This window comes from Dermacentor albipictus, chromosome 9 (genome assembly GCF_038994185.2).
Source record: "Dermacentor albipictus isolate Rhodes 1998 colony chromosome 9, USDA_Dalb.pri_finalv2, whole genome shotgun sequence".
NCBI classification, from domain to species: Eukaryota; Metazoa; Arthropoda; class Arachnida; order Ixodida; family Ixodidae; genus Dermacentor; species Dermacentor albipictus.
Window position 1 is genome coordinate 24,644,026 of NC_091829.1, and position 27,215 is coordinate 24,671,240.

Here is a 27,215-nt window from a genome sequence, read left to right on the forward strand (position 1 = left end):
TTCATAAAACTTTAGTGTTTCTTCATCATTGTGAGTGGAGGGTGGAGCGTAGGGTTGTACTACCTTTATTCTATATCTCCTATTCAGCTTTATTATGACTACTGCTGCTCTCTCCTTACTGCTGTATAATTTGTCAATGTTGCCTGCTATGTCCTTATGGATTAGGAGTCCTACTTCGTATTGTCTCTTATCTGGAAGTCCTCTGTAGCAGAGGACGTGGCTATTAGCGCTGTATAAGTCTCCACACTTTTTCTAACCTCACTAAGGCCAATAATGTATCATGCAATGCCCAATAATTGCTTAAAAGGTCCGGCTAAGCTACCTTCACTGGAAATGGTTCATGTCTTGGAACATTGCCAGGTTCAGTTTCCAATGGCGGCCTGTCCGGGTCCAGAGATTCTTAGCACCCTCTGCTGCATTGCAGGTCTGACCGCCACCTTGGTCAGGTGCTCCGCAGCCGCTGGGGGTTGAGGGCCACCGGTTAAATGTTGGGATCATGAGGGAGGTGCTGGCCGAATGCTGCACCAGGGAGACAAATTCCTGTTCTGGTGAGGAGGGAGTGCCTTTGTTGAAACTTAGTTGGACTTATTAATTTGGTTCCACCTAGACTGGCATTGCCCCACTTGCTCTCAGCATCTTTTCTTTTGCTGTCTTGGCATTTTCTTGGCATCTTTTCTTTTGCACCATTCCAAGTCTGTAGATGCAGTGTACTGGAGGAGTCTAATTTACGACCTTCAGATTAGAAGCTCAATGTTCTACCTCTGCTCCATGCCACCACCTCAGTCACATAGCTACAAATGGAACACTTCCAAGATACTTTAAATTCATAAAGACACAGCGACACACCATCTTAGCACCACAATTTTGCTTACGATTAGTCAACCTTTTTCCTCCAAATTAATGAAGAGTACATAGAAGCAATACTTTACCAGTATAAGCTGATTTACTGTTGGCCTTCAATGCCTCTTCAATTCTTGTTCTGAAGTGCAAGTTTACAGTATTTGAGAAATGTGTAGAAATTGTGCATGCGATGCACGCTTACAAATTTTTAACAAAAGCCAGCTATAGTATAGTGCCTGGCATCACCATCTAAATCTCTTCCTGTGGGTGTCGAGGTTATTATTATTATTATTATTTTTTTTGTAATTGCGAACTGATTTTAACCAGCCAGACTTGCAAAGTTTAGAGTCGACTGCATTTTCAGCAGCATAACGTGCCATGTAGAGTGCCACCTAACTTCCCGTTGAGCTGCACTTCATTTCGTACATAGCAGGCAATACTGTGGATGCGGGTACTAAAGCAACATTTTCGTGCCACCTGCATGCGATAAAAAAAAGTAGCATGTTTCACATGACAACACGACAGAGGAATGTGTTAGGTAATTCGGAATCACGTTGGTTTCATCCATTAGACACAATAGACGATGTAGTTATTGCATAGAAGACATCATGGGTCTGAACCATAACCATAGAACCATAAGTGGAGTGACACAATTGCCTAATTGCATCGCTGCACAGCTCTAAGAGCACACCACCTGCATTCATGACTAAAACATAGTGCATGACACACTGGAAGCACAAGGTATACAAACAGTATGCGATTTTACATAATGCCAATGCCACACATATGTGGTTCCAAGGCCAATGTTCACTATGAAACGTGCAGAGTGATGCACTTTTGTGCCTGGACTACTCGCAGTGTTGCCTCCTAAGTATGAAGTGTAGCGAGACACTTGCACACATTGTGCAAGTCAAGGGAAACGGCATAGCGATCTGTAAGCATTGCTGTCAGTATAGGCAGTTAAGCCTTCATGGCAAATGCTCATGGGCACACGCAGCCTGTCCTTCTCTTTGCTATCCCTGTGTACTACTTCACGGTAGCATTAGAAACCTGTGCTGTTTGCTGACCAGAAAATATAATGCGAGAGACAGACATCCAAATAAAAGGAATTCAAAATGGCCATTCTATGCAATTCCACGAGACATGGAGACAGCAACTGCAATGCAGCTCTGAAGAGTGCAACTTATTAGCTATGTGGATTGATTGTTTTAACTCAAAGATCTGAGAAAAAAGCTTCAGTTTCTGTACCGCCAAGCAACAAGCACCTGTTTCCTATAAAGAGCTTGCACAGCTCGACCCTCACATCAGCGGGTGCAGGAGAGGCATTAACTCAAGCAAATCTTGGCCTGCATGCACAAAAGTTTTCTGGCGTGCTGTTGCCAACCAGCCACCACTGCTGCAATCGCCTTATCAAGCCAACTGCTATCATCAGTGTCACATGCCCAAACACTGACCAATGAGGGGATGCTCTTGAGAAAAAGACGAATTCATCACATAGGCATTGGTCAAAGCTTATTAGAGTTATACCCTGATATAAAGGACATGGAAATAACAAATTATCACTATAAGAAAGTAAATCTAAAATGCACATCGCCAATATCAATGTATAATGGATATACACTTATTATGAATATTAGATACAGTGGCGGCATTTGCGTCGGATGCAACTTCATTGTAAGAAGGTTTAACTGTAGTACGACGACGCTGCGCGATGCCTGCATGGAGGACCAAAGTCCTCCACTCCCCGAATTAGTGCAGGCAATGTATCCAACGTAAGGAGACGTGCCGTTTGGGCCACAGAAGTCAGAACTGTGGTTGGTATCTCCCTTCAGCTGCAACAAGGGAAGCATTCAATGACCGGAGCACACACCCTCAGACACACAGAGCCAACTGACGCATATATATTATGGCACATTTACACAGTCATGCCACTAGGCCACCTTTCAAATGCTTAGGAAAACAATAACATGGCACTACAATTACACTAGGAGTGCAGAAAATGAACTCTAGATTTTCAGTGATTTTAAACAGCCTGGCCTGATGCAAACGGCCTAATAATACAGTGCTACTGAGACTGTACTCGCACCACACTCATCACAGACAGGCACAAGTGAAGCAAATTATCTTCACACAAATCCTACCAAGTGCCGCACACTTGGTGTCAAAAAGCCTAAAAAATGTGACTGTGCTAGGTCAAAGTTTGGTCCTGCCAATTCCGTGCAGTAAAGGAGGTACTGCAAGAGCACGAACCTCTTGCGCAATTTGTCGTGCCACCTTTCAGTTCTGCCTACTTCTCTATAGTGGTGAATTTGATGGACCTATACTGCTGTGCACAGATTTCAAAAGTGCCACAGCCAAACATTTCTGAAGCAAAGAACAGATTAATGAAGCAGAGGTGGCCTAAAGCACTTGGACAGCACAACACTATTGGCTGAATGAGGGCAGACTAGTTGGTGCTTGACAGAAAGCCAAATGGCATATTAGACAGGGCTGAAGAGTAGAGAGAAGCAGACGACACAATGAGAAACAGACAGAACAGTGCCTGTGTAGTCTGCTTCTGTCTACTTTTGCTTCACGTAGAGTGACTTGTGTTCTTCCCGTCTTTACGTATTTAATAGAAAAACATTGGTCATTATATAGTGCAGTTTGGCTGTGGTCTTCTTTTTGGACAAAATGCCGACACATCGTGCAGTGGTGTGGTGAACTGCACGAGCTGAAAAGGGTCCGTGATTTCAAGAGTAATAAAACTGATGTATTCCACGGATGAGTGGTTCCCATTTCTCATAATCAACTCTGCCACACTGAAAACCAAATCTTTCAGTACTGCACAGAATTAGCAAGGCTGCATACGTTCCCAACAGCAAAATATGGTTTGAACACAATACAAAACTGCAACACCAAGATTAAAAAGCTACTACATATAAAAAGGAAGTGATGCAGCACAGGGAACAAGGACAAAAACACCTTGTTGAGCACAAGGTTTCCTGCCAAGAAACTACAGCCACACATAAATGCGTTGCACAAGCACAAGTTACAAGAAATATATTTCACACAGCCATGCATCACTTCTCATACGTATATAGTATAAATACTACTGATACACCCAACTATCCTCGTACAAATGTGACCAGCCCTTTATTTCAATCGACCAAAACAGAGATCCAAGTGCCACCTCTTAATTATGTTTGTCTTAGATCTAGTAAACTCATACTAACATGAAACATAAACATACAAGGAAATTGCAGGAATTGATAAATTTAGTATAAAGCTGAAATTTGTTTTTCCCCGCATAGAAACAACTACAGCCCACCAAGGTTCTAATCAACACCCCTATTTTCTCTTGAACACAATGTTGAGATTTTCCAGTTTATTTATCTTTGCACAATAACATCTCTGCCCGATGGCCACTTATTTGCCCGTACACTTCTATTCAAGATGTATCCACGATTACATTCCTTTTTTAATCAATAGCGGATGTACAAAGAATGTCTTATGCTAGACCAAGCCGAAGCTTTTTAGACAAAGTAACTTTATCTTTGTCTGCTTGTCCAAATATTTGCTCCAGCCCAAAATGTCCCTTGTTTGCTAAAGCTGAAAAATCAGGAAAGCAAGTACAGGCTGACGATATTTAACTATCATAAACAGATGGTGCACAAACAGAAAAACGAAAGAACACAAGAGCACTGCATTTCCATTCTTTTGTTTGTGCTCTATCAGTTTGTGCTATAGTTAAATATTAACTATTAAATATTATATCACGGGCTTTACCAACTCGCCTAATTCGTAGTACTTGTGTGTCTCCATTCTTGTGTGCTATCTTCTTATGCTACAGTTAATTATGGTCATCCCCTGCTTGAACGATTACTTAGTCTCCATCTGTTTCTGAATCTCCATCTGGACTTTTTTTTCTTTTTTTTTTTCAGTAGTGCTATGTGGACATAATCGTCGACGGTAAGAAAACACCACGTGCACAAAGCTGCAGAAAGGAAAAATTTCCATAAGAATCACGATTACTACTATTGTTCTATATAAAAAAATTCAAGTGTTATAGACTAATGCATGCTTCTGTTGGAGAGGCATAGTGCAGTGACTGCTAAAACCTGTAACACAAGTCACACTAAACATTGCAGTATCAGTGGCATGGTGAAGTGCTGCAACACAGCTGTGGCAATGAGCTGTAACAGCAGCACGAGATGCGACAGAGATCATTAGGTTATAAAGAACATTAGACAATTCAAAGGAGAACTGACACATATTTTTGAAGTTGTAAACGGACTACCGCATGCTTCTAGTAAGAAAGAGGACAACACTTAACAAGTATGAAGTCGTCGTCGACATTACTGTGACATCATAACACAGAGTAGCTCAAGTCACACATTTGCAATGTAGGGTTGCCAACTCTTGAGTGGACGAAGTCGGGACGGGGAGAGAGACCTGACAGTACCAAAAGCCACCAGTCCATACATGCAACAAAGTTACCCAATTTCTTTAGTCCTACCTTGTCGCAACATGCGTCAATAAGGTGCAGTATAGTTGCCTGGTTAAAACGGCTACCAATACAGATAAGAGTTACGGTGAATGGTTATGGCCTACAACAGAACTAGAAGCAAGACTAAAGCAAAACTGCCTTTATGTTTATCACAATGCAAGCGAAGATAAAAAGAGAAGAACATACAACCGAGCTATCACGCATTAAACATTAAATCTGATTTACTGATCGTTATTCAGTAAGGAAAAAAAAGTTGGGATATTTGCCAATACCGACTGGGTTAGGTCGGGACTCTGGCGTTTACTCAAAAGTTGGGGTTGTCGAGCTAAATTTTGGACACTTGGCAAACCTGCACAGGTGTGGTGACGTAGTTCATAAAAGAAATTAAAAAAAAAAATAACAGGACTAGAACGTAAATTTGGTACTCCATAAACTTATTGTGGTTTCCGAAATGCTTCAGTACTAAGGGGCTTGGATAACTGAAATACACTTCCGTTGTTTTCATAGCAGCAATGGCAGAATGAACAAATGAAACCAAGTCAGTCCACAAGAAAATCAGAACTATTACTTCGTGCAACCAGTGAACTTGTAGAAGGCACCAAAGTGAGTGATGTGTGCAAAATATTGACAGCTGTGCACCGGGCCTAATGAAAGTGAGTGACTGCTCCTGTAACGCAAAATGACATGGTTGTACAACCAACAATAATGCATCTAGGTCACAGGCACTGAGAAAGATGAACTGTATTGTAGAAATTAATAGTCAAAACTTGTGTCATTTAGGCACTTGCATTTCTTGCATGCATTATATAAACGAGAGATTGCACATCCATGCTGGACCTCTAATATGTCAACGCAATGCACGCTTTGCATAAGAGAAGTACAATAACATGTGAAAAACAAACATGTCACTGCAAGACAGGATGGCATTCATCAATGTGAGCCGTTACCCTGTGATAAAAAAGCCAGAGAATGTACATCAGCATAAGAGAAGTACAATAACGTGTGAAAAACAAACATGTCACTGCAAGACAGGATGGCATTAGTCAATGTGAGCCGTTAGCCTGTGATAAAAAAGCCAGAGAATGTACGTCAGCATAGTTGCAGAACATGACAAGGAATCAAAAGTCAAGGGCATACGACGACTTCTGTAAGCAAGAATAGAGAGGCACACACACTCATCTCGTATTCAAATATTGCACGCAGCCACAGACGCCTGCACAATTCATCGAGAACAGTTTGACACAGTCAACACCACTGTAGATGAGCTTTTCAAAAAAACCATTAATCATCATATCAAGAGGAGCCAACACACAAAGACACCAAGGACAACATAGGGGAATTGAATTGAATTAGAGAAATGATAAATTAACGGCAATGAAAGCAGATGAAGAACTGGCCGCAGGTGGGGAACAACCCCCATCTTTGCATTACACGTGTGATGCTCTAAACAAATGAGCCACCGCGACGCCGTTTCCCCATCCACTTTCTTGGGTATTTATATTTTACAACTAAAACTAACCTTGGGAGTGTTAGCCAGTGCCACCACTCACAAACCTTGGTGGCAGATGACATCCAGTCTGCCACAGGCGTCACGAGTACGTGATCTTTTTGGGTGAATGCAACTGGTCAATAAAATAAATTAATAAAAACGGGCCCCTCGTGTAACCCCCTTTCTTCTCGCTCAAAAATCATGCATGTCACTCGTGGCCTTAAAATTGCCAAAAAGAAAAAGTGATGCGTGTTTAAATGCGTAAGCATCTCTATGCCTACCCAACGAGAAATTTGTCAGTGATGTGTTTTTAAATGCTTAGGCATTTCTATGCCAACCCAATGAGAAATTTGCTTGTAAGACAATGAACGGCTTTTAGCCCCTTAAGCAATGGCTCATACCCACATAAGGCAGAGGCTACAAATGCTCAGCAAAGTGTAGTGAAGAGTGCACAGATTAATTGAAATCACCCACACAACGCACAGAACAGCGTACATTTCAATGAAGAACAAGCTCAAAAAAAGTATCCGAGCCATCAATAAAGCATTGCATACCCCCATCAGCAAATGTAGTGGTAGTTCTGTAACAGGTTCACTAAATTTGCCTTAATTCACCCTAACACCAAAGGCCGTAGGTTCGATTCCCACCAAAGATTGAGGGTCTGAGTGCCTTAATTACATCTCAATTAATTGTGGACAATTAACTTCACCTCAATTAACACCAATGGCCTTGGTTTCGAGTACCATAATGAACTCTATCATAATTAAACTTGCATTATCATCAAGTTCATAACATTGATAATGACAACGGGCTGCTAGGAGATGAGCAAGTGGCATAATGCTTACACACACTTGGACAACTGCCAGAGGAGTTCCTGAATTAATTTTTCTTTTTTTCTCCCTAAAACAAAAGAAATATTTCCTGTTCATTCAAAGAAAAAAACATGCTTTGCATTGTGCCAGCTTTAAATGCAAGCAAGGACGCAGTGCTTGTCGACACCTACATACCACAATGGTTAAAGATGCAAAAGTTTTTTGCACACACTGGCCACTTGCACTAGAACGTGGATAACTATTTATTCATCCACATTCATTCAAATTATTTTGCTTCAACTAAGCACTACAAATATTTTCCCTTATGCTGTCCTTCAGGCCATTGTTTGTTGGCTTTTTATTATTTAACTAGTAAATTGAGCGGTCGGTTTCCTTTCCTTCCGATCATAACACAGTGATAGTTTCAAATACGACAGTTGTTTTATAGAAAGCTTTCTCTTTGTATTTCTACACTGTGTTTTCTTGTGAGTGTTTGGTGTAAAGGACCTATTGAAAAAGCAAACTGTGTTGAATAATTTCTTTAAAATTTGACATAAGCAGGCTCAACAAAAAAAGTAGACGTACGAGTTTGTCTCTTAACTCGATTCGGTTCATGAAAAATGCATGCCAGTCAACTTCAAATTTATTGTGAATCACCTTATCTTTAGAGCTTGTTTATGAGTGTCATATAGACACCAATACTTCAATTTTTCATTTGCATCTAGTTCAGGGCAGAACCAATTTCAAAGGAATATATTTAGTCACTGGCCAATCTTTCAGAGCATTACTTTTTCCGATCATTCGATTATTTGGACATACCCACAGTAGCGACTCCAGCTTATTGAGTCAATGTATAAATGAAGCTGAAAATTCAGTTGCTGTTACATGAATATATGTGAATAAACGTGATAAGCAATTCTGTTTGTAGCACAGCTTATTCTCGCAGCCATTCTTCACAGAGCAGACACTGCTTACAACATCCCTACAAAACGATGTCAAAACATGCCCTCATTCTTTTACAGTAAGCATCGCCTGTCACATCAGAGTCCTGTACTAAAAGTCCGAGACTTGTATGCCTACTGGCAGCAGGCACTGTGTTCAATATTGAAAACTTTTACCTACAACTGCAAGCTCTGTAACTGAAACACATGAGTATGGAACCAAGAGATGGCAAAACAACTACAGATGTTTCATGTTTGTGCAAATTGGTGCTCTTGTAGATTTGATAGCAGCTTCAGCAAAGAATTTAACAATGGAATCTTCCAACGTGACCTTCATGTGTACATATCAAGTATCAACCAATTCAGGATCTATAATCTGTTATTGACTTTGTCTGCACCTAAATGAGACTGAATTCTGCTCTTGACAATGAGCTAATTTGTTAGCAATGCCAATTTGCTGTTTGAGGTAAGTGAGAGTCATGTTGCCATGGGAAAGAAACATGGTACATGTGCAGAGTCAGAAGTTGCTTAGGAAAACTTTTTTTACAGCAGTCAAAACAGTGCAAGCTCAAAAGCAGCCAAAATAAAAAAGGCAGAATGAATACTGTCAAATAAAATAGAAATATTGCTTTAAAAAAGTTGCAAGCACTAAACATGTACTACAGTGACTAACTAAGGAATTATAGGCACTGGTGTTACAAGTTAACAGAGGTGAAAAATTAATGGGGCTAATTGGTTCGTGTTCATTCTAAGATTGGATTGGCTTGAAAGCAAAACACAAATTGCAGACAGACACACACAGGCGTCTGTCTCTGTTATTCATGTCACACTTTCAAACCACTGCACTTTTAAAATTAACAGGGCTGGTTATAATCCTGCATGCAACTGAAGCAGCTATCTTGTGAAACAAATAACTTCACAAAACCTGTTCCCAATGTTGAGTGGTGTGTAACCTGCAAAAGAATGTTCCGAGGTTAGAGTGCAAGACTATGTATAATGACAAATCTCTGAATACCACTATAGTTCTGACAGTACCCAAAGTTGCAGCTTTCCTTCGTCATAATTACATATCTATGACACTGAAGGTTGCCCTTGAACAGGCAGTTATGGCACTTTATCATGCAGCCTGTTAACAACAAAAATATAACACCCTGAAGAACTGCAAAATTATCAACATATGGGAGCTAGTTGGCATTTCGTTATACGCAGTGCCACAGCAATGTGAGTACAAAGTAACAAGTGTGAAAGCCGGCCTGCCAGATTGCAGCAAGGAACGAAGACACTGCAGTTTTCACACATGTGACCGATGACAACATAAACACGTGCTAAAGAAAAAAAAGGGTCGGGGGGGGGGGGGGACCACACCACTGCTTGATGCAAGAAAACAAGAGTCCAGTGGACACCAAAGTGTCCATGTCAATCAATTTACAGGTAATTCACACCATGGCGTGTCAGTACGATTGCAAAGCAGTCTAACATCAAGCACATCCACAGGTGCCCCGTCAATCTTAAGCTTGTGTCTTGCCTTGACTTGATACCTTATGTCACCCAGCCCAGTTCGGCGGTCCCTACGACGATTCTCGCGCCTCTGCTGTGCCGTCCGCGCTGTGTCTCTCGGCCGGCGCCGGCGGTCATGCAGGTGTCGAAAAGTGTCTTTTTTTCCTGTTGTAATGCCAACAGGTCGTGTAACGTTGAGGCCAGCCTCGCGAATACGTGCATAGAATTCATCATCCTCGAGGCCCCAACCCCAGTAGCGGTTCGAGATGCCGTTCAACTGGCGGAAGCGGGCTGTGCTCAACAGAAGAATGCCACCAACAAAGGTTGGGTAGTGGTACCGCGGGTGCAGGCCTGGTGCAGCGAGGTGGTGCGGGCCACCATTGGGAGGGAATGCATAGCTTAGCTGGGGGTTCAGCGGCAGGAGGTCAACGTCGTGCATGGCAACATAGTCACAGTCTGCCTCGCTCTCCAAGAAGCCAGCATTGATAAGCGAGCCTCGATTGAATCGCAGCGTGTCAATCTGCAAAATGCAACAAGACAAAACTACAGTACAGCTCAGCTGACAGAGTTTCTTTCAAAATGCAGTGAGACGTGTCCCTGTCTACACTCGGCGACAACATAAATTTTCTGTAAAGGTTCCACCCACAAAGTTGCACTGTACTTGCCCATTATGCTTCTAATCTCAAAAACATTGTTCTCGAGAGACGCCAATATTTAAAGTAGTTCACCTATGCCATGTTCTTATGCAAGCTCGTAAACACAAGTGGCTACTTGTGTTACAGCAGTGTATTTGCCACTTCAATTTTACGTTGTCACTGGCTATAGGAGTCTCACTTCAACCTGTGAGTTAATCATTAACTTCTATATTTCTTATCACAATCATCAGCAATAAACCAAAGCCAATATTCCGATTGTGCTTGCAAGTTCTATATCAAGTCTTCTTAAGGCCCGTTTGGCAAACACTTCACACTACAGGTACTATGACAAGCGAAGGATATGTAATCAGACAACCATTTGTGTACTTCTAAACTGTTCAGCGCGCGACATTTCTCACGGCAATAATAGGATAACAATTGAAGCGGTAAAGTTCTAACTGAATGGTCGCAGAAACAAATGACGCCACAGGCAGAGTTCCAAGCTTCGCGAAGCGGAAGGCAGTGCCGCCGAGATAGATTACTGTCGGAATGCGCTTGGTTTTAATTTAAACGCAGCCATTAGTCAGGTGTCAAATTATGCAAGAGAGACGTGCATGAACACGCGGGAGGTGACAGCAAGATTCGACATGACATCCCTAAAGAAACCACCGCGCTCAGACTTCCCAGACTCAAGCAGCACGAAACCACGCACCTGGTTCACCACAACCAGCCTGTGCCGAATCTCCTGTTTGCGCAGAAAGCGGTGCAAGTGAGGCGCCAGCCGCAACAATTCGTCGAAGCGATCGCGAAACGGAATGATCACTGCTAATCGGTGGTCCCCCGCGCTTCCGCCTTCATAGTCGTCGTCGTCTTCGTCACCAGAGCTGCAGGCCGTCGGCGAACGTAGCACCAGAGTGAACGGCACAAGCAGCGTGCAGAGCAGGCCGCACAGGAGCAGCGCGAGTAGCACGCGCCGCCCGTGCAACATCGCGATGTCTCTCCGGCCGACACAGCGCTGCAGCCCGTTGGCTGCCGCCTGACGCCGTTGTCATGCAGAATGTCGCGTGCACAGGACGCTTACGCCGTGCTGGCCGACACCTGGCAACGGCCGTGGCATTGCGCTCTTATTTCTCCCGTTCCAGCTCCAGTGTCTCGCCGTTCTCGACAATCAGTCGTGCGACATGCCCATCATAGAGAATATGTGCCCATGCCCACTACTCAGGCAAGCTGCGACAATTAGTGGCTCCACAACCATGCTTTTCTCCAGCCTCGGGGAACAGCGATATTATACGACTGCCGCTACAGAGGCTTTGGCGCTGGGGTAACGAGCGTTACTTATTGTCATCGCTTAGTCAACGTCTAGGTTTATTTAATGTGGACCAGAAGGCTGCTGGTTGTGATATACAAACAAGGAGGTTTTAAACCTCTTGTATACAAACACAGAATATAATGTAGCCTGGAATTCCGAAGATGAAGTGATTCTGTCAGATTTCATTTAATTGAGAAAATAGTCTCAGATAGTTTGTCGAAGCTGCTAGCTCCTACACGCTTTTCGTAATGAGGAAATTGATGGAGATGTTGAATAAACAGGCGTTTTGGTCAGTGGTGTAGACAGCATTCCACAGAACTTGTCCAGAAAGGCAAAATTACATGTCCGATTTGTACAAACTTATGCCTTAATTGACTTTCAGAGAGGGTTCGGAACTCAAAACCATACCTCGGCCTACTCCTAGCTCTAATGCTCGGGATCAGCTCTAAAGTTTATGCGGTTTTGGCTGTAAGCGGTAAAGTTTAGAATGACGTACGTACTCTAACCTGATTTCAGAGTTCTCCGGTCATTTATCTGGTTGCGGGTAAAGTTTGAAGGACTTAGGTTACGGGGCCAAGTCAGATGACCTGACAGCCCTTTGTTTTAGGGGTAGACAATGGAGCAGCCTGTAGTTGCACTTGATGCAAGACACCAAGAAGTCACACGCACGTATCGCCTTCAGTAAGGTAGAAACTTGGGCCGGTTGGTTTAGCATAGTTCAAATACTGGAAGACCAGCGCTTAAACAAAATAACAGAGAATAACGACACAGCGCAATGTGTGTCTCCTATATAAATTTGGTCTTAGCGCCGGTGTCCAGAATTCGAGCATTTAGCGCGGATGTTTGGAAGTATATTGCGTATTTCTCAGTTACTGAGAGCGTTGAGAAATCAAGACATTGCACGTATGGCTCATGGCAAAATTAAAGCATATTTAATGTGTGCCTTAATGTCATTTCAGATATTGTTTTGATTTTCTTCTTTTTATGCCACCATGACAACTAGCGCCTCAAGCCACCTAGTGGCTGCTTCTGCGTGTGTTCGTCGAAACCCATTCGAAGACGTACTGACCAAGTACTGACGTCGCACTGCATCGAGTATGGCATCAAGCCATCGAGCCTTCTTGTGAGCGCATTGGTCCCTAGAACAACCATACTTGTGAGTAACCGTGTGCCGACTTTTTTTTATATATATATTTTGTTGGGGCTTCAAGATGTTTCTCGTTATATATGTTAGATTGTGATCGGATGACCAGAGAAAGCACATGTATGATACGTGCTCACAAAACATATCGCTGCTACGGCGAAGCCTGGGGATTTCAGCTCGCTCGATTCCGTAAATCTTTGCGCTAACCGCGCGCGAAATTTGAGTTAGCAAGCCACTGTGTTCACCGAACTACCACCGCCTCGCATAATTGGAATGATCACGACATCCATCCCTTCCTATTTCTCTCTCACCAGATGTGTGAAGGCGCCTTAACCTCAGTCGCAGCACTGTTGCCACTGCAGCCTGTCAGCATGCGAGCGTAAACCAGTGGCGTCACTAGGGTTAGCGGCACCCGATATGGTGGACCGCCGAGTACCGTTAACGTTTCTGTGTTAGCAGGCTGATAAACAATAGTGTGTGCACATTTTTTTTTTTAAATAGATGATGCAAATAGTTATCGTAAAATGAATGTGCACATTAAGATAAAGAAGAAAGGTGCACATGACGTGAACAAAAGATGCAAACTCTGAGCATGTAGAAAGACATAAATTTCGATGCATGTGCACACACAATGTACTATCAGCGTCAAATGAAAGTTGAACAGCGGAGCGCGTGGCCCAAGCATAAGTGAAGATATAGTGCGCGCCGTGCAGTTATCACCATTGACAGGGGCGCACATGCGGTTTGGCCACACTGCGCGATCCCCCTCTAGTGAGATAGTTTCGCTTCGGTTCTGTTCATACATTTGAAAGAAGAAAATGAAGCTAAAATGTTGTAGTTTACGGCGAGTCTTGTCGCACAGATCGCCGAAACCACAGGTGCTGTCGGCGCGAACAGCGGCACGCTTGGTGCAGTTTGCACCGTCATCGCCCACGCCGCGCGGGCGAATCCACCTTGCGATCAGCGAAATGCGCCCTGTGCCTTTTCGCTTCTTTGACGAGTAATTATTTGCCGCTTCACGAGGATCGAATCAACGTTATTGCATAGTAGGCTGCTATATGTAGTAGCGTTTGATTTGTCATATTTAGTGCGTTAACTATAGGCAGAAAAACACGCGGTTGCACAGCGCATAAACAGAAGGTGGCTGCTGGTCACGCTTGTGAAGAGCCGACAACCCGTCGTAACGCGAGATCCACGAGCTGTTCTCGCCTTCGCCACACGTCCGTAATGCGATATAACTCGCGAGACATGGTCTGCGGGTGCCGGTCTCCCACGGCCGTACTGCAGTGCGTTCCTTTGCACTTCTCCTTATTCCCTTGTATGGCCATTGTTGACCACAGGATTACTGCACAACTTGTGATCAAAGTGACCTTCTACTGTATTGGGCGGGATCGAATGAAGTAGCTAGGGCAACGTAACGTGGCTCAATACTAAACGAAGGAAATTATTGTAGAATAAATTGTTCGCAGCCACGCCTTTAGCACCACCGAACCTGCGCACAGCCCACTACTGTCCAGGAGGTATACGGCGGTGGTAAATGTCACTCAATGGAAAGATTACGTTTCCTGTCTCTGAGCTATGACCCACCTTTGAGGGAGAAATGAAGTCAGTGGGCGAGAGTTTTTGGTTTTACCTTGGACAGCCTTGTAGGGCTGCGCACGTGTCAACGGCGAAGCCAACACCCATGTTTGTTCCAAGCCGTCTGAAGTAATGCGCGTACACAATCAAGGAAGCACATAAACGCTTCGCAAGCGGTCGACTTAACGAGCCACTTTGTTTTTTCCATTACACGTGGCCGGGGGCGGGGTGAAGTGTAGCCGGGGTGATACCCATGCCAGCGCCCGTGCTTAGGGTGCCTCGACACCAACCCCTAGAGTTAGTACAATATATGGCTTACTCTATATGGCTCCCTTCAGGGAGTCATAGTTGCACCGCTGGCGCCACCTCCAGTGATACTAACGATGATGATGAGCTGAGGCTGACCCATTGGTAATGAGTGGGCTGCTTTAAAGCGCCCTCGCCAGAGAAAATACTATATACGCGGCGATAAAGAGCAGTGTGTCTATGGAGAGGGTGGGGAGACAGGCTGATTCAAGTCTGTCCACAGCCCGGCCTGGTGCACAGACACTGACGTTGAGGCGCTGTAGTTCACCTGTTCCCTTGAGAGTTGGTCACTCTGCGCCCTTGCCAAGTCACGCGCCACCACTGTACGACTCTGTCCTTCGTTACGCGCACTGCATTGGACACCGCCGCCTTATTGGGTTACCGCGTGTGCTCCCAGTAAGCCGTAAACAGTAACTCTTACTGCCTCTGTTTGCCGAGCGCCATCACGTCGTTAGCAGGACTTAACTCCGCGCGCGTTGCCCCCTTACGACTAAAGCCACTCCATACACGTTTTCGCCCACCACGATGGAGGGGCCTTACGGCTTTCGCGAAAGGTATGTTTGCCCTCGAGGAACGCGCGCGGAGTCATGTCCGACCGCGCTGCCGAGAAGCCAACATTTTACAAGCGACGCTAAAACTCCGCAGGGCCCGCCGACCAACTGCGATTGAGATCGGCACTGTTGTTGTTGCTTCTTCGATGCAGCTGTCCAAAAACAAATGCGTTCGCAAGTGTTCTATCGGTTAAATTGCGGTATGAATATCGCACGACGCACTGACAGCTCCTGCAGTGTTTTGAGGTAAAGAAATAAAATAGCGGTTTATTTTTTTTTTCTCTATGCAAGGAACTGCAGAAGTTGCACAATTCGATGTACCCACGAGAATTTTTACGTGTACAATAATTACGTAATGCATGCAGCATTAATCAGCGAGTGTTTGTGCTACATAACACCCATAACACGGCGAAATTTGCCCGTGACCTGTAAAACGCGACAAGATAACCGTTCTGGAATCGTTAAATCAGCGTAGTGGTGCATAGCCAATGCAAACAGTCTACGGGTGCATGCAATTGTCTCGTGCGTTTCACCTGGATCATATTCATCACTCATAATTTAAACACGGGGAATGTTGGACGCGACAGCACTGTCCCCTGACTATGGCCATTCACGTCTTTCACCTTTCGTGCAGCGTTATCTCTCACACGCGCACACTAAAAAGAGCGCTGCTCCTACGCGTGCAGGGAGTGGCTTTCTCGCTTGACATTGGAGCCTAAGGTGACAGACCTTAATGCAGCCCTGGATCCCTAGAGGGAGCCATGGCCGTATACAGTACCTCTGCTAATCCCTACAGGCGCTAATCCCCGCCTGTCCTATACTGGTAATAACAAGCGCATGTTCGCTGACAGATGCTAAAGTTTGTCAAAGTGTGTCATCACGATAAATGTTTGGAGACAGGATAAGCTCCAAAGTGTGCAAGGTTTTGTCAATCTGTAACGTTTCCCTTCTTCTCTAATGCTTGCTTGTTACTCAAGCCGACAAAGCGTCCTTGGGGTCGAAACTGTCGTCTTGACCTATTCTGCCAAAGCGTCTGACGCATAAAACTCAGTGAAACGTAAGGTGCAGATACGTCCAGAACACTCGTGAGGGGTCGGGCGCTCTGTTTTAAAACCTCACTCGCTCCTCCCTAGCCATTTTACGACAAATCACAACGCACCAGCGACCTTCCTGGGTCAGCGGGCGTGCAGGGAACATTATTTAATTGCCCATTGCACTACCAGAAAAAGAAAGGGATCGGAAAGACAGCTGCCGATTTTTTATTGTTTTTTTCGCTCGCGTCATCTCGTTCTCTGAAAATGGAAACGCGAACCACCTCCGGAGTCAGAGTAAAGCATTACGCCTACTGTACAGTTGTACAGTGTACTAGACTATTCTAGTACACTCTACCTACAGTACCTTGATGTACTGGCTCTACTCTACGGGGACGCGCGCATGACACACTGGTTGGAGAGGCTTCGCGTGCTGGTCTGGCTTTCGGCAATGCGGTCCTGTACTCGGAGGTTCGAGCAAGGTTGCAAATTAAGCAACGTGGAGTGGGTAGGCTTGCGTTGGGAGCACACGGAAAAACACCAGATCAGTGCAGGGCACATGGTGACATTGGACGGACATCATTCGAAGGCAGCGAAACTAGCAGCAAGACAGACTTTGGTAAGCGATTGAGAGAAATGGCGGAAAAGTGGTGGGCAAGGAAAGTTTTCAGTTACTTGTACATGAGGAAAGTTGACACAAAATGCAGGAAGGGAACCAGAAAGTTGTTAAGCAAATATTTGGACAATGGCGAAATGGGAGGGGGGGGGGGGGGGCAAACCAGTAAACATCGGTTAAGAAAAAGGTAAAAGAAACAGAAAGGGGGCTGTGGAAAATAGGGATCAGCACTGGAAACGTACAGAACTTTCGAGAAGGAAATTGCCGAAGAAAATATCGACGGCAGTTCTAGAGGAAGGTCTTTGTTGTTTGAAGCCAGGACGGGAGTATTCCGGATTAAGACGTACCGAGTCATGTACCTAAGGGGTAGACAGGTTATGTGGTGCGTGTGGAGAGGAGGACGAAACGGCTGCACACCTGATATTTTTCTGTAAAGGGCTTCGCCCTACAAATGGGCGAACGGTGAAAGGGGCTGAATTTTTCACAGCATTGGGGTTTAGGGACAGCTAGTGGAGGCATAATATACTTTAAGCGGGTAGAAATAGCCAAACTGAGGTTATCTGATCGGTTGCTAAAATCAAGGCAAGAGTTAAATTTCACCCTCCACTTAGTACGAAATATAGCACTAGTAACGGCTAGGTGGCGCGTGCTGTTGCCCGATTTGAAGGGTTCAGCCTTGTCCATCCATCCATCAAATGGGGGAAAGTAATCCAAAAACGTGAATGTACAAACCGCTTCACACAGGGCTAACGTAGCAGTGACCGAGTGTATTCTACTTTGCTGTTGGTGTAAATTTTCGACAGTAGCATAATCGTGAACACGTTGTCTTTTTAAATGTTTTACACTTGGTTACTGCTAGCATTATCTATGTTGAATTCGGAGCGCGAACTACTAGGACAAAAGCAAAGGCACGAGAAGAGACGAGACACAGCGCTGACTTCCATACCAACCCGCCCATTTCTTTCGCTTCTGATCGTGATCTTGTGTGTTCGGCTGGTTAAGCTCCGCGCCACCAGGTGGCTGCACCGTGCAGAACGCTCACGTTTGTGCGAAAGCCGCTTCATGACAGCGGCAGTAGCATGGGAGGGCTTTAGTCTATGCCTTCGCCCATCCGTCAGAAAGCTCCGCTCACCTGCAGTGGCACAGGCAGCGAACATTACGCAGTTGGGCGTGGTGAGCCAGGATGACTGAATGTGAAAGTTTAGGCGCGCAGGAGGGCGCAGTAAATATCTGGCGATGATTTCCCAACTCCACGCCATACGGTGACCAGTGGCTCGGTAATTAGCAGGAGACACACGGTACGATTTGGCGTCCGATCCGACGTGCGGCGCCGCATGCTCCGGCGTGCGGCATACGACGATTCGGGGCACACGGTGCGTGCATCCGAAAATTGTGCGGCGCGTAAGCTCCGCCCATAGCCAGCGCCCCAGCTTGACTTCATAGCCACGTCGAGAAACGCATAAACAACTCTGCACAACACTGCTTCGCTTTACGCGAACACTGTGAATAAAATTATGCCCCTGCGAGTGACAGAACACTTCACGACGGCGCGACTCCGCTAACAGCCAGCGATAGGGCCGGTAGGCCTAGCTAGGCGGACGCCGCGGCCGACGGCGCTTACGATCGAACCCGAGCTCGTCGAAGAGCAGTTATGTTTGCCAAAACAATTAACACTGTACACATAGGCCGCCCGTAATTAAATACAATTGGTTTACTCGACGCAGTCGTTGCGAAGGGCAATCGTGCAAGCGAAGCGAGCAGCCTCGCTCAGACGGTCGGTCGCAAAGACGACCGTGCTGACTGCCCGCGAAGTGCCCTCGCGACGCAGCTCCCGATCTCACCAGTAGCTTAGTGCTAGTGTACTAGGCGCTGCTTTGCATAACAGGCACACGTTCGAGATAATTTTACTGAACTGGTAACTATTTCGTGTCGGAAACAAACTGCAGCAGGCAAGGGAAAAAAAAATACACTGCGACAAACCGGCCAGCTAGCGCCGCCTCCGTAGAGGGAACGTCAGAGAACGTCACATGCCAGCCGCGCTGTCATTGGCTGCGGCCAGACGACGGTGCGGTTGTCGGACGCGTCGGACGCGTCGGACGATGAAAATCTGCCTGGTTTGTCGCACGCCGGACGTCCGATCCGGCGCTTCGGCACGGCAAAACACCTCGATTCCGGCTGCTGTTCCAGCGCGTCGGACGCCGGATCGGACACCAAATCGGACCGTGTGTCTCCCGCTAGGCGCTCTTCAGCGACGGCGGCTTCAAGGTAAGCGGATCGGCTCACTCAAGGTGTCTGCACTGCCCAGAAGGGTTATTAGGTGCCGCGCGCACAGCCGTGACCGCACCGGTGCCGTAAGTCCGCGATGAAACAGCGTTCGGTAAAAACTGCTTCGAAGGAACAACATTCCACGGGGCGGAGCTAGCCTCGTCATTCTGTTCGATCAAATGTATTCGCAGTCTTTCCATAAAGTGGCGTTCGATGAAATGGGTGGAACACGGATCATATCCCACATGTCAAACGTTACATATGCGGTGGAATGTCTCGGATGACACAGTGTTCGACGAAATAGGCGTAATCCGGTCTCGCAGAGCACGTGTCGATCCAGTAGCCATGTCGATCCAGTTGACGTTTCACCTCACGCGCAGAAACAGCGCCACGACATGTCGCGGCAAACGATGCCGCAGGCTGGACTTTTTTTTGGTTCAAAGAGATTGCACGGTGACATCATTATGTTCTGCGGGTGTGTTCATGCACACCAGGACAGTCAGAAGAGGGTACCGGCTATGTTCTAATCTAAACGAAGTTGCTATGTGACATGAAACTTCTCTATACATCAGAACTGAACTTACTTTTTCAGCAGGCACATATATTTCAGCATGAAAAAAATTATGCAGATCCCATGCGCTGTGTGAATCGATGCAAGCGAAGTTTCCTGTGCTCTCTGCTTTAGTTGGGTATAATTAGCGGTGATGTGGACGGCGAATGTGTAATTTCTTTAAAGTTTAGACCAACACGAGAGCGGTGAGTTGACGTTGAATGTTACCTTGCGTACACCGCTGCCGTTTGTCTTCATAATACACAGAACACACAGAGAGAGGTGTTTGCATGAGGCGTTGTTGTGCGCCATATTTCATAACCCCTGAGAGGGTTGAGCGTTGTCATTACTCACATGGCACATCGCATCGTGGCAGAAGCATTAGATTTGAATTAGATTATGGGGCGGTACGTGCCAAAACCACCATCGAATTATGAGGCAGGCCGTAGTGGCGCACTCCGGATTAATTTTGGCACTGTGGTGTTCTTTAAAGCGTGTCCCTAAATCAAAGTACATGGGCGTTTTTTATTTCATCCCCGTCGAAATGCGGCTGCCTCCGTCAAATCCGTGACCTCGAGCAATGCCATAGCAGCGAAGCTATCGCAGCGGGCACACAAGTGTTGATCTGACGTGTGACCGCTTCCGTTCTGTCGCCTAAACCCTGCGGTGCGCTTTAATTAATACGGCTCTGCTTCTGCACGCCCCGCGTGAGTTGTCCGCTAGACAAATTTGCATGGTTTTATTTTTCAGAAACAGCAGAAACGCACCGTACCGTACCTTGAACTTAATCAAGCGTTGCCTTGCCTTCTACCCGCCGTGGTTGCTCAGTGGCTATGGTGTTAGGCTGCTGAGCACGAGGTCGCGGGATCGAATCCCGGCCACGGCGGCCGCATTTCGATGGGGGCGAAATGCGAAAACACCCGTGTACTTAGATTTAGGTGCACGTTAAAGAACCCCAGGTGGTCAAAATTTCCGGAGTCCCCCACTACGGCGTGCCTCATAATCAGAAAGTGGTTTTGGCACGTAAAACCTCATATATTATTATTATTATTATTATTGCCTTGCCTTCTCACGTGGCAAGGCTGTTGTTCACTCGTTTCGGGACTGCTTCGGTTCTAACATTCCCTGCCCCCTCTCCGCACTCCTCTCTTCCATTCTATGTAGCTTCCCTCTGGACTTGCACGTTGGTAGAAAGGTAAGCGCTTGCGGGGGTCACGGATAATTACAGCTGTCAGAGGCTAAAGTGGCAACGACCCGGGAGCTCCGCAGGGCATTGTGCACATTCGACGCGCTGCGGTCCAAACGAATTCCTCGTATCTTTTCTTCTCTGCCACGCTTCTTCCAAGTATATACACGCTCTGGACCACCCCCCGACGCGGTGTGCCTGACAGCAGCAGCAGCAGTGGCAAAGTCGAATGAAAAGGCAAAGAGAACTGCGCTTTAAAAGAGTTCAGATGCTCAAGGAAAGACAGCATGTCTTGGCCACAAATAACACAAAAAGCAGTATTCCATGTATTGGGCAAAACATTTTGGAGCGGTCTTGTACGAAGTCATCGCAGAATTTTCAAATGTCCCTAGGGCGATGTTTCCACAGGCGACGGAAACGGAATGGATGTCGGGAAGGGCAATGCAAGTTCAAACGCCTTGGCGGATCATCACATTACTAACCACATCATCGATTGGGATGCTGCGAGCATAATGGCGATAGAGAAGCGCCTATCTTCAAGACTACTCTTGGAATATTTACATATTCAGACGTCTAGGAACGCGATTAGCCGGACACGGTTAATTTCCCAGAGATATACATGCGCATTCTGCGCCACCCAACACATAAATCGCACCCGCCGTGGTTGCTCAGTGGCTATGGTGTTAGGCTGCTGAGCACGAGGTCGCGGGATCGAATCCCGGCCACGGCGGCCGCATTTCGATGGGGGCGAAATGCGAAAACACCCGTGTACTTAGATTTAGGGGCACGTTAAAGAACCCCAGGGGGTCGAAATTTCCGGAGCCCTCCACTACGGCGTGCCTCATAATCAGAAAGTGGTTTTGGCACGTAAAACCCCATAATTTAAATAATTTTTAACACATAAATCGCCCCCTCTTGCGCTCATCTTCATTGTGAACAGAGGACCCTTAGCGGTCTCGAAACGTCATTTTATGTTTTATTTCCTTTTGAACCTTAGACGAGTGCCAGTTTATTTGACAATGTTATCACCTTCGCCTGAAGAGTTTTCATCAAACTTTGGACTATGAAGGATCTAATGTGGCGACGCCCAGGGAGCTCCAGAGAGAATTGTGCACATTCGACGTGGCGCAATGACACAAACGAGTTTCTTGCGTCTGCTTTCCTCTCTGCCACGCTCCTTCCATGGTTCCGCGCTCTGAACCACCCCCCGACGCGGTCTGCCAGACAACAGCAGCAGTGGGAAAATCAAAAGAAGGAAAGGAAGTTTCTCTTTAAAGACGTTAACTGAGGCAATGTAGAAAATGCGGCTTACACAGTCGCACAATGTTCCCGATTTTCAGAGCTTAAAAAAACTATATGCTTTCGTACTTTATGTAGCTGCTTTAAACCACTTCTGCCTACTCGAAAAGTACATTAGATTGTCTGCTCAAGCCTCCAGCTCATAAAAAAACTGCGAAACACTGTGACACAAAAGGTATAGGATCCCTAAACGTTTCTTGGTGCGTGTTGTACTTTTCCTTGCTACACCTATCATCACCAAATTCGACACGTCGCTGGTGACTGTAAAACATTGAATTAACCACTTCACATAGATTGCACGAAGTGCGTTGTAGCTGCATGAGTTTCATTAGCCAAGTTTAAAGTAAATGTGCGAGGAGCACACAAGCATAGAACTTTTCGTTTCCTAGTGTGTGGAGAGATTTTGGTAGGTCTTACAAACATTTTGCTGAAATAAAATAATAGTCGAGAGCGCCTCCGCCCCCTCCCGAGTGTCCTTATCTGAACACACCGTCGTGTATAATTCCCTCTTACGCATTGGTAAGCCTTCCATAAAAAAAGAAAATTGATTTTTTTGTTTTTGTTTTATCGCAGGTCCTTTCAATGAATAAGTAGTGACGGAGGCAAAGGATCTGAATCTGGATATTGGGCATACCGGACCATCGCGTTTGAGAACGTTCCTGTCCCTCGCATCGCTACGAGCCTTGATACGTTCTACCCACTGCCTACATTTTGTCAAGTCTTGTCGTGGACCGCGCAAGGATGCAACCTTCAGCTGGACCTTCCCGCTCACTTCCGTCGACCTCTGCTGATAATGGGCAGAGAAATCACAACCTGCCAACGCAGAGTAACCGTCAAGTGCTCAAGTTTAGTCTGACACACGAACTTTTCCCCGACTTGCGTCAGCCTGCTCCCGCAAACGAGAATCGTACGCTTGGGCCTTCCAGCAACTCCCATCAAGTTAGCAACCCCCCGAGAGATACCTACATGCACTCGGCGTTTACTTCACTGCGCTGCAAATTCTGTGGATCAGAGTGCTCGGATAAGGGTAGCCTCCTCCGTCATTTGCGAAGACACAACCGAGTGCTCTCTCGCGAGACTGATGTCTTGCTGGAGCAATTGGTATCCATTCTGGACGCAATTGATGCCGACTTAGATGACGCGCCGAGGGCAACGTTTTCCGGGCAGAACAGAACAGCGAATGTAACCTTAGAACAAACGCAAGTTCGTGAACGTCTGGCAACACAGCTCAGTTGCCACGTGCCCGACCAAACGGCACAGCAAACCCACAGAGTAAACCCGTCGAACAATGTTGGTGTACTTCCAGGTAAACCCAATGCTCCTGAACAACTCGATGGCTGCGTAGACAGGGCGGGTCAAACAAGTCAGACACAGGTGCTCCCTCACCGAAGGCAGGTCTCTGCGCGCCGAAACAGTGTAGGCCCTGTGGTGGAATCTTCTCAGAACCTGACAACTTTCGGGACAACTTTAGAAAGCTGCCGCACTGCACTTGGTAGCGGATGTGTAATTCAGCAGCCCGCCCAGCACGCCACAGCGCCCGGTACGACGGTCGAGGACAATGTTCGCTGCACCTTGCAGCCAAACTGCGCTGGAACTGTGGAATATCGTTTGGAAAGCCAAGCTGTGAAAGCGCGCAAGAGAACGTCGCCGCCGGAGCCCAGGGCCGCCCCTGATTCCGCACGCTGTTCTGAAGGGCTAGTACTGGCTCAAGCTACTTTAAGCCCTACGCAATACATACTGTACACTGCGAATGCACCTGTAGGCGATTCAGGGAGCGACGTACTTCGTTCGCCAACAGAGGTTGCCCCCAACAACAAAGACGCCACATCGGGATTTCACAACATTGTGAGTACTCAGCACTTAGGCAGTAGCACTACTACTTCGCCGCTGTATTCTGAAAGGCAGGGTCAGGCTGTTCAAATAGAAAGCACTACTATGCACATCTGTAGTACCGGGCGATCAGCATTGGATGGGTCCTTGGTGAATCCCCTAAACCTTACTATAGAAGCCGACGGCGCTTCTATCACATCGTCGACCTCCGGGCTTAGTACTTCCCGACCAAAACGCGTAAGAGCAGTAACCTGGATCCCTCCACAGTATGACGACGACAACAGACCTTCCTCGAAGGCATCCGGAAGCACTCCCTGCCACGAAAGCATAGGCGACGAGGTGACATCACGGCCGTTACCTACATCGTGCACTGAAACTAACGCGCATGGAACCTCGAGCACAGACGAGGTCACACGTGCGGTACGGGAGACAGATGGCGGGGTCCTGGTCGCCAGCATCTCCATTAATCATGAGCAGGAAGACCGGCGTACTGCTTGCGACGAGGACACTGCGGACGATGCGAGTTGGGCGCAGCACTGGGAACAGGAATTCGAGCATGTTAGCACAGACGAAATCACGCTGTCTCCACCACCATTTGACTTACATACTCGCGAACGGCATGCCATAAAGCAAGAGAAAGAGGAGACCATCGCCAAGTACGAGGACGTCGCCAAAAAGGGAAGCCTGGAAGAACCAGCCTATGACAACGCCGATGCTGCGCTATCTGCACCGTGTGTCGCGGACCCCACGTGTGGGCGGGGCATCGTCAAGGACGAGAGTCTGGAACATCCATCGGAAGAGCAATCCCTCGGCAAAGCTGAACTCCCGTTGCCTGCACCAAGCGTCGTGCGCCCCCAAGGCGTGAAGCGCAAGAAAGGTGTGTCCCGGGACAATGTCGCCAAGGATTCAAGAACGGAACAGCGATCGAAACAGTTCCAAGTCGGTTCCGTCGACGAAGCAGAAGTGTCCGCCGCTCCGCCAGGCATCACAGAGCCCGCCTGCGGGCTAGGTACTTCCCGACCGAAACGCGTAAGATCAGCGACCTGGAACCCTCCAAGCTATGGCGACGACAACCCACCTTCCGCGAAGGCGTCCGGAAGCACTGCCCGCTACGAGTCAGCACCGCCATGCTCGAAGGACGACAAAGGAGTTCCCGCGTCCCCGCGAGGTGCGGCCAAGACCTGGCAATGCCCGTCGTGCACCAGCGTGCTCTCGAGCAGGTCGAGCCTGTGCCGACACCGCCTGCTGATGCATACCAGGCAGAAGCCGCTGAAGTGCCAGCAATGCACCAAGACGTTTCGCTTGAACGAGACGCTGAGAAACCATGTTCGCACCGTGCACACGGGCGAGACCTGGCAGTGCCCGTCGTGCTCCAAGGTGCTGTCGTGCAAGTACAGCTTCGACCGACACCTCCTGCTGATGCACACCGCTCAGAAGCCGCTGAACTGCCCGCACTGCACCAGGACGTTCGGCTTGAAGGAGACGCTGCGGAACCACGTCCGCTCCGCGCACACCGGAGAGCGGCCCTTCGAGTGCCACCTGTGTCCCAGCTCGTTCGCCCAGAAAACGTCCCTCCATCAGCACTTGGTGTGGCACAGGAACGAACGGCGCTTCGAGTGCAAGCTCTGCCCCAACACGTTCATCGTAAAGGGGCACCTGAAGCGTCACATGCGGAGTCACACCAACGAGAGGCCGTTCTTGTGCTCCCTGTGCCCCAAGCAGCTGTCCAGCTCGCACGCCCTCAAGAGGCACCTACTGACGCACACCGGCGAGCGGCCGCATAAGTGCGAGGTTTGCGGCAAGACGTTTCGACGGCTGTCCACTCTTCAGGCCCACGTTGTCAGGTTTCACCCGACTGAGATTAGCCTCGACTGAATGAGCGGGGGTGCCTTCCACGCATCTTGATTGCTGAATCATCAGCTGTGCATTTTTGTCACGCGTCTGGTTTTGGGGCTCCACACATTGCTCCCTCATGTGCCTGAGATTGATGTCGGTTGTTTTTATCAAAGCCGCGAAAGAAAGATTACCGACGCCCTGCCTAGTTAAAGTAATAAAGAAAGAAAACTGTGCCGTTTTTTTTCTCTTTTTTTCAGTAGTTGTATGTATCTGTAAACCCGTGGAGTGAATGTGCGACATCTATCATGCACTCTGGTCGAAAACTTCACTTGTGCTCTTATGTTGTGAACCGTTTTAACAATAAGTGTCGCATCGTTTGTTGAGGTAGTACTCGCCTAAAGTAAGTAGATCACTTGACGAGTTCGGGCCGTTCTCGCAGCACGTCGTTCGTCTCCGCCAAAAGCGACGGCGTGTTCTTTTTGAAATCCTCACTGTTAGAGGAAGTGTTGTACCGCGCTTCATTCGAGGGAAAATATTCACCCTTTGTGAACGCTTTATGAAAAAATGTAGAAGCAACAAAAGAATACGTGGATGACACGATACGCGTTCATGTTAGGCGAACAGCACATGCTGTACGGACTCTTACTTTTAATTTTTAAGACCTACACATGACTTTATTTTCTGCTGCTGCACCGGCAGTCCTTATTTCGTGCAACTTCGTTACATTTCCGGCGTTTAATTTTTTTGAGGACCTGGGTTAACAGCACCTCGAGTACAGTTTAGGGGTAACTTCCGCCATCAGTTGAAGTGTCACGCCTAGTTTTCTGAAACGTGCGCAGCACGAGTGCATGCATACATAGTGCATGCATACAGAGTGCATGCATGCTGTCGTCTCGGGGGTGCTGTGGTGTGTACACTGCGCATGTACAGGAAGGAAACCACCAACATTGTCATCGCGAACTACGTTCTTGCACGTCAGTCGACAGGTAAAGTACAGGGTGTTTCAAGACT

The 27,215-nt window shown here is 47.0% G+C and overlaps 2 protein-coding genes across 3 annotated transcripts; one reads left to right on the plus strand and one right to left on the minus strand.

Annotated features, from left to right (window-relative positions):
* Nucleotides 1-3,956: 3,956 nt before the first annotated feature.
* Nucleotides 3,957-11,948, minus strand: beta4GalT7 (beta-1,4-galactosyltransferase 7). Its single transcript, XM_065431759.2, has 2 exons — nucleotides 11,416-11,948; nucleotides 3,957-10,588 (listed from the first exon to the last, which is right to left on the minus strand). Exons 1-2 carry the CDS (start codon nucleotides 11,689-11,691, stop codon nucleotides 9,992-9,994), a joined length of 873 nt encoding a protein of 290 aa, XP_065287831.1. The 5' UTR covers nucleotides 11,692-11,948; the 3' UTR covers nucleotides 3,957-9,991.
* Nucleotides 11,949-13,019: 1,071 nt separating this feature from the next.
* On the plus strand, nucleotides 13,020-26,435 carry LOC135901921 (uncharacterized). Of its 2 annotated transcripts, none has more exons than XM_065431757.1 (2): nucleotides 13,020-13,168; nucleotides 23,112-26,435. In XM_065431757.1, the coding sequence occupies exon 2, from the start codon at nucleotides 23,280-23,282 to the stop codon at nucleotides 26,241-26,243; it is 2,964 nt and encodes a 987-aa protein (XP_065287829.1). In that variant the 5' UTR covers nucleotides 13,020-13,168; nucleotides 23,112-23,279; the 3' UTR covers nucleotides 26,244-26,435. The 2 variants fall into 2 exon arrangements, with proteins under 2 accessions (XP_065287829.1, XP_065287830.1); XM_065431758.2 differs by lacking the exon at nucleotides 13,020-13,168 and adding an exon at nucleotides 19,340-19,503.
* Nucleotides 26,436-27,215: the final 780 nt, after the last annotated feature.

Coding starts and splice junctions, on each gene's coding strand:
- beta4GalT7 (XM_065431759.2), bottom strand. CDS start 11,691: ATGTTGCACGGGCGGCGCGTGCTACTCGCGCTGCTCCTGTGCGGCCTG. Junction 10,589..11,415: donor GGCTGGTTGTGGTGAACCAG/GTGCGTGGTTTC, acceptor TGCATTTTGCAG/ATTGACACGCTGCGATTCAA.
- LOC135901921 (XM_065431757.1), top strand. CDS start 23,280: ATGCAACCTTCAGCTGGACCTTCCCGCTCACTTCCGTCGACCTCTGCT.